Source organism: Xyrauchen texanus, chromosome 10, assembly GCF_025860055.1.
Source record: "Xyrauchen texanus isolate HMW12.3.18 chromosome 10, RBS_HiC_50CHRs, whole genome shotgun sequence".
Taxonomy (NCBI): domain Eukaryota; kingdom Metazoa; phylum Chordata; class Actinopteri; order Cypriniformes; family Catostomidae; genus Xyrauchen; species Xyrauchen texanus.
The window spans coordinates 39,083,551-39,091,491 of record NC_068285.1 but is presented as its reverse complement, the minus strand read 5'-3'; the positions used below and the strand labels follow the sequence as shown (position 1 = coordinate 39,091,491).

At 43.3% G+C, this 7,941-nt stretch overlaps 1 protein-coding gene across 3 annotated transcripts in view; it reads right to left on the bottom strand.

Annotated features, from left to right (window-relative positions):
• Positions 1 to 1,383: 1,383 nt before the first annotated feature.
• The window catches only part of ptp4a3a (protein tyrosine phosphatase 4A3a), a 54,102-nt gene continuing 47,544 nt past the window's right edge, over positions 1,384 to 7,941 (bottom strand). For all 3 annotated transcript variants that reach the window (XM_052136298.1, XM_052136297.1, XM_052136296.1), the window contains 2 exons: positions 6,110 to 6,184; positions 1,384 to 2,697 (listed from right to left, as the gene is read on the bottom strand). In XM_052136298.1, the coding sequence (XP_051992258.1) occupies positions 2,580 to 2,697; positions 6,110 to 6,184 (193 nt within the window). In that variant the 3' untranslated portion in view covers positions 1,384 to 2,579. The remainder of the gene's footprint in view (positions 2,698 to 6,109; positions 6,185 to 7,941) is intronic.

Sequence of the window (7,941 nt, the reverse complement as noted above, 5' to 3'; positions counted from 1 at the left end):
GAAAGCATTCTTTAGAAATGTTGGCCCATATTGATAGGATAGCATCTTGCAGTTGATGGAGATTTGTGGGATGCACATCCAGGGCACGAAGCTCCCGTTCCACCACATCCCAAAGATGCTCTATTGGGTTGAGATCTGGTGACTGTGGGGGCCATTTTAGTTCAGTGAACTCATTGCCATGTTCAAGAAACCAATTTGAAATGATTTGAGCTTTGTGACATGGTGCATTATCCTGCTGGAAGTAGCCATCAGAGGATGGGTACATGGTGGCCATAAAGGGATGGACATGGTCAGAAACAATGCTCAGGTAGGCCTAAGGGGCCTAAAGTGTGCCAAGAAAACATCCCCCACACCATTACACCACCACCACCACCAGCCTGCACAGTGGTAACAAGGCATGATGGATCCATGTTCTCATTCTGTTTACGCCAAATTCTGACTCTACCATCTGAATGTCTCAACAGAAATCGAGACTCATCAGACCAGGCAACATTTTTCCAGTCTTCAACTGTCCAATTTTGCTGAGCTCTTGCAAATTGTAACCTCTTTTTCCTATTTGTAGTGGAGATGAGTGGTACCGGTGGGGTCTTCTGCTGTTGTAGCCCATCCGCCTCAAGGTTGTGCGTGTTGTGGCTTCACAAATGCTTTGCTGCATACCTCGGTCAGTAACGAGTGGTTATTTCAGGCAAAGTTGCTCTTCTATCAGCTTGAATCAGTCGGCCCATTCTCCTCTGACCTCTAGCATCAACAAGGCATTTTTGCCCACAGGACTGCCGCGATACTGGATGTTTTTCCTTTTCACACCATTCTTTGTAAACCCTAGAAATGGTTGTGCGTGAAAATCCCAGTAACTGAGCAGCTTGTGAAATACTCAGACCGGCCCGTCTGGCACCAACAACCATGCCACGCTCAAAATTGCTTAAATCACCTTTCTTTCCCATTCTGACATTCAGTTTGGAGTTCAGGAGATTGTCTTGACCAGGACCACACCCCTAAATGCATTGAAGCAACTGCCATGTGATTGGTTGATTAGATAATTGCATTAATGAGAAATTGAACAGGTGTTCCTAATAATCCTTTAGGTGAGTGTAAGTGCACAGCATATACAAATTATGCAAAGGAAGTGCTCTGAATCTTTCCCCTTTCCAGTTTAGATGCATACTATTATATGTAAGCTATATGCAAAGACAATGCAAAAATGGATGAGGAAATGAGAGAGAACATTCACTCTGGGATGACTTTTCTCCACCAATCAGTTAGTGACTGCTGTTTTAGTAAGGACATTTTGAGTCCTCATCCTGCAGATGGCAGTATGGGAATATTCTGAAGTTCTGTAAACTCCTTACACATTGTGTAGTCATCTCATGAAAAAACACAAGAAGATTCATCATTGCAATAGCCTTTATTTGTATTATGCAACTGGTGGACTTTCTGTCTTCTGTGGAACAAAAAAATATTTATTTATGGAAGAATGTCCATGAGATTCTTGTCCAAACAATGAAAGTGAATGGTGACAACATCTGTGAAGCAAGATTATCAGTGAATAATAACTTAAATTTCAGTCGGTTCCTCGCACAAAGTTATCATATGGCTTCAGAAGACCTAGAATAAAGTTCAAGAGACACATGGACTACATTTATGGTGCTTTTTTCTTCTTTTTGAGGCTTGACAGCCCCTGTGTCCCTTCCACTTTCATTGTATGGAAAACAGAACCTTGAACCTTCTTCAAAGTTTCTCTCTTTGTGTTCCATGGAAGTACTTAAATCATAAAGACTTGAAACCACATTTTTAACAATCCCTTCAATTCAGACCTGCAATTGTCCTATCACATTAAAATTACCCCAATAAACCAAAAGTTTGATTCGGAAAGAACAAGTTAAGCATAAAAACACGCATAAAAAGCATTTTTGATATTTCATTCATGAGCCTTCATAGACAGGCCTTCATCTAGCTTTCAGAAACCATTTAGTGTCTGGTACTCAACTCTACTGGAAACAGCAGAGTGCTGGTTTATGAAAGAGAAATATTGTTCACGAGCCCTTCATCTGTCCACTTCTACCATTGTTTGCTCACACAGCATCAAAGTATCAAAGAAAAAGGTCAGCAGTGGAAATATTTGTGCTTAAAACTGAAAGTATTAAGGACCATAGTCATCTAAAACTCTGACTCCTGGCGGGGGAGAGCGGGAATAGTGGTAGAAACAAAAACAAGAGAGAGAGAAAGCACACATTTTTACACGATTCACATTGTTTTCACACCAGCTGGCTCCTTTAGACAAATCAAAATCATTTGAGGCATGATTAGGGTGTCATGTCAGTCCAGATGCAGGGTCAAAGGCCATAGGCTGCCTTTGGCCTATCTCATTGACCTTGGAGATACACAGCCTTCTAGTGACCAACGAAGTGGTGCGTCTTAAAAAGGTCATGGCAGTATCCACTCCACAGAGTGAGGATTTAGGCACCAGTGGGGATTTCAACTTCAACCAGACCGAATCAGTTTGTATTTGAATAGCAAATCAGCAAAGTGCATCAGTGGTGGCCCAATCCATTCGGTTCATCTCGATTGGGGTGAGGATGCAGTCACATGATGCAGCACTTGCTCTTGAAAATGTGCGGGTGCTTGTAGCGCAGTCTCTGTTTGGGACGATATTTCTCTAGGTAGGTAAGCTGCTTGCTGTTTATTGCACCCCTGCGCTTCCTATGAAAGCAAAAAACAGCCATTAGCATAATAATTATAGTCGTGTATATCATGGTTACATGGTTTACAATAAGGTTCATTATGTTAACTAATAACTAATGTTAATAAATTGAACCTTATTGTAAAGTGTTACCCTATTTTCTAATGCAAAGACCCACAGAGGTGTGCAGTCAGGTTAGTGCGCTTATTCCTGCAGGAGAGGCTGGAGGGGCGGCTGTCCCTCTCCACCTTGAAGGTGTATGTAGCCGCTATATCGACTCACCATGATGTAGTGCACGGTAAGTCCTTATGCTGCATTCACACCGGACGCGAATAGCGCGTCAGGCGCGAGTGATTTCAATGGTAAGTCAATGCAAAGATGCGTTACGCGCGTAAAAAATTCCTGCGGCGCGAATGAGGCGTAGAGCGCGGCGCGGTAGACGCGAATACGCCTCATTCGCGCGTCAAGTTCGCGCGAATGGCGCGAATTGAGCATCTGCCGCGTTACGCGCGAATGGTGCATTTTGTGCATTCACGCGTTTGACGCGAATTCGCGTCTGCCGCCCGAGTTGAAAAATCTGAACTTTGGCGTCAATTCGCACCGCGTTAACCAATCAGGAGCCTAGCTGCCTGCTGCCATGGTACTGCTCCCTCCGCCGAGAAGTGTGCCATGAAGACATCCCTCACACGGAGTGCCTCTCTGGAGGAGTTGTTGGCCGCAACCCGACCCAGACCTGGCAGTGGCTCCTCTCCAGCATGTCCCGCGCCCCTCGCTGGTGGACCCAAGTACGGCGACGACGACCCATACGCCGCTGTTCTGCTCTCCAGAGCAAATACAGAGCAGTGACTCTCTTCACGAATGCTCGATCAACATCAGCCATCTTGTAAAAAGATGGCCGTCAACGGGTTTGGCCTCCGGAGTTTCATCGGATTTCGCCTCCGAAGTGGTCAAGCGTATAACTAGATGCGGTAGGCGCAAATTTGACGAGCTATTCGCGTCCGGTGTGAATGCAGCATTAGGGAAGCACAACATGATCATCAGGGTCCTTAGAGGCGCTACGCAAACTCAGCTTGCTGCGAAGACCAGGCCTCCAGTCCACGGCGTCACCTGATGCCGGTGCCCGGGGGAGGGGACGTCGTAAGCGGTGTGCGAGGAAGCGAAAGCGTGGCAAGAGGGCGGGGGTCCATGCTAGGCTAAAAACAAACCCTAGCCGGCCGGCTCACCCGTCTATCCTGCTCTCAAATATTTGTTCCATGGAAAATAAACCGGACTACATCCAACTCCAGCAGACTACGTACGGAGTGTGAGCTTAAAGACTGCTGCATCTTTGTTTTCACGGAGATGTGGCTCAGCGACAAAGTCCTGGATGCCGCCATTCAGCTAGACGCTCTGTGCAGTAGGACTTGCGGTGGTGGCTTGTGTGTTTACATCAACACGGAATGGTGCAATAACTCTATGCTAATCTCTAGTTACTGCTCATCGGTGGTGGACCTTGTGACTGTTAGATGCCAACTTTGATTTACCATGGGAATTCACCACTGTTATTTACATTTACATTTATGCATTTGGCAGACGCTTTTATCCAAAGCAACTTACAGAGCCCTTATTACAGGGACAATCCCCCCGGAGCAACCTGGAGTTAAGTGCCTTGCTCTTACACAATGGTGGTGGCTGTGGGGCTCGAACCAGCATCCTTCTGATTACCAGATTACCAGTTATGTGCTTAGACCGCTACACCACCACCACACACTGTTATTATAACCAGAGTTTACATTACCCCCAGCGCTAACGCTAAGGAAATGCTCTGTGAACTGCATGGGGCTATGAGCGAACTGCAGAACGCTCAACCTGACAGACTATTTATTGTCGCCGGAGATTTCAACCATGTGAATCTCAAGACAGTGCTCCCTAAATTCCATCAGTATGTGGATTTTGCAACGAGAGGGGCGAACACGCTTGATCTTGTTTACACAAACATCCCAGGCGCGTACCGGGGCCCCGCCCCAACCTCGGCTTCTCAGACCACATCTCTGTTATGCTAATTCCAGCATACAGACCGCTCGTCAGACGCACAAAACCGCTCCAGAAGCAGGTGAAAACCTGGCCAGCAGTAGCATCTCTGCTCTTCAGGACTGTTTTGAGTGTACTGACTGGCACATGTTCAGGGAGGCTGCAACATATGGCGACTCTACCAACTTGGAGGAATACACAGCATCAGTGACCAGCTACACCAGCAAGTGCATTGATGATGTCACCTTCTCCAAGACCATCACCACACGCTCCAACCAGAAGCCGTGGATGACTGCAGAGGTGTGTGCGCTGCTGAGGACCCAAGACTCCACCTTCAAAGCAGGCGACAAGGCTGCCCAAAGAACAGCGAGGAAGCGCGCACACGGCCAGAGAATCCACAGTCACTTCCAGGACAGCGGCGACACGCGGCACATGTGGCAGGGCATCCAGGCCATCACCAACTACAGGACAACATCAGTTGCCTGTGACAAAGATGCCTCCCTTCCAGATGCACTGAACAACTTCTACGCTCGGTTTGAAGCACAGAACTACGTGGTGGCGAAGAAGACCACCCCTCCTCCCAACGACCAGGTGCTCTGTCTTACCATGGCTGATGTGAGGAAAACTCTACGTAGAGTCAACCCACGGAAGGCTGCTGAACCAGACAACATTCCTGGCAGAGTGCTCAGAGGATGTACAGACCAGCTGGCAGATGTTCTTCCCAACATCTTCAACATGACGACTCCATCGTTCAGCGCCATCGTTCCAACGTCCTTCAAGGCCACCACCATCGTCCTCATGCCAAAGAAGTCTTCAGTGTCCTGCCTCAACGACTACCGTCCCGTCGCACTCACACCCATTGCTTATCTTATCACAACATTGCTTAAATTTATATCAAAGCAAAAGCGTAATCTTCACAAACATATTGTGAATGATTGATATATTTCACCTAGCTCTTGTTGCTGTGTCACTTAAAATAGTAAATAGAGTGGCTATACACATCATACTTTTTCCTTGAGAAGAGTAACCAGTGAATAAATCATGTATCATTTCCCAAATTTTTTATTATTTAATATAACTTTTTTCTTCTTAGCTGCATGTTTTGATTATGATTGTTTTGATGAGTTTGTTTTGATTCTGAGATTTACTATGTAATTAAAGGATTTCTTTTAAGAAAAACAGCAGACAAATGTGCTTTACAATGTCTCTTTTCATTTCAGACTACGTACGAATGCATTTTATTTAAAACTTTTACGCTGTGGAAATCTCGGATTCATTCCTATCAGACATTTTGTAAAGCTTGTGTAAATTTCTGCAGACTGAGAACTATTGTTATAAATACAATTGTATAAATGAAAGAGTTGACGTCAAGAGCTCAAGGTTTGTCATCCTTGAATGAAGTCAAGAGAGAGCTAAACGTACTGTCTGATGAACTGGATGGCATCTTCATACTTCATCCCACTCTCAATCAGTGCCACGGCCACAAGTACTGGAGCTCTGCATAAAACATATATATAAAAACACTTTAGACACTACAACACAAAGTCTGCACAGATGAATTAGAAGCAAAAGTTTAATACTTAGGAGTTTGTTAAAATCCATAACCCACCGTATAAGCAATAGTGATAGTGAGGCTTGCCTTAGCACACACCACTAATTATAAAACCTTTACTTTAAGACACTTTACTGGCAAGAATGCTCAATCATATGGTGTAACCCCAGTTCTGAACAGTATTTACCATCTGAATTGGATGAAAATAAACAACTCAGGCCAAAAAAACTCTGGCACTCTTTCAAGAGTTGAAGCCGATTCCCTTTGGAAGTGGATGAAGTGCGTCAGAGACAGAGTTTTACTGCCCAAAAGACAAGAGCAGCAAGGCCAGACTACCTCCTCCTCCCAACGTCACTCGCTGTTTTATAGCTGTCGTATGTGGTATTTTGTTTCGCCTGTACGTGCGCCAATAAAAAGCATAAATACATCATGTACTGGAGCTCCTTATAAGACACATACTATCCATATTTATAACTGCATTAGTGTGCTATGTTGTGGAGTAGTGGTTTTGTGAACAAGACTTAATTTTTCTTTGTCAGTTCTGTGGTGGTGCTGAAAGGAATCCATGGGAGAAACCAAACCTGTTTAATTTGTTCATTATTACTGACTGCTTATTTATAAATAATTACTTGGAAAAACTATACGTAATGTTTATTTAATTGATAAATACTTAAAGAATAATTCACCCAAAAATGAAAGTTCTGTCATTTACAAATACAGATTAGTGTGGATGTGTCCTAATTTATGGGAATGATATGAGGGTGAGTAAAATACTTTTACTTTAAACCTCTTAAACTCTGTGGACTGGGCTCTATGATGCGAAATAATAATATGCTTAAAACGTTAAAGTACCTGGATAAATAAGTCAAGAATATGTGGTATCATTTGAAAGCTTAAAATCTGAACTTTTAACAGAACACAACTTTTACATTCAAGTTACATAAAATAACAAAATCAGGCCTGAAAACATCAGTGTCACAAATAAGCACCACCTGGAGGTTATGTGTAAAAATACTAATATGAATTTAAAAGTCTTTCGCATAGCACTTAAATATACACGTATTTTTAAGTTTATTTGTTACCCTAATACCACAGTTCGTAAGATTTTCAAAAGAATCTCTAGGTGAAATATGATTTCAAATACAAACGTCTCTTTTATGCAACATCCACTGCTGTTGTAAGCCCCAAAGCTACAAACATTACATCTTCTCATACCATTCTGTACTTTTCTGTGAACTTGCTTGTGCTAATAATCCAATATTACATCTCAGATGTCCAGGACAAAATATGCAGTCCAGCAGGAAATTTGTGCTAAACAAATCATCAGAAAAATATGTTATTGATTAATGATGATAACATTATATATATTTATTTCATCGCAAAGGGGAGGACCAACTAGACTGAGCTTCTAGTCCACTCAGAGGTTGATACATTCGATGCAACAGTAGGGATGGTGGATGAACTGAAAATTAGACTGAATGATTGTGGACGAGTGCATCTTTGAGGGCTGAGATGCATTGGAGCACCACCTACATTTCAGATCTGCATATTGTGATGGAAGGGAAAAAAAGGTAAAAATATTTTGTGAATTGTATTGAGTGTGAAAAATCTCAGCCCAAAAAGGCTACAAGCCATTGTTTGAATTTAATACATTGAGATATATCTATCTATCTATCTATCTATCTATCTATCTATCTATCTA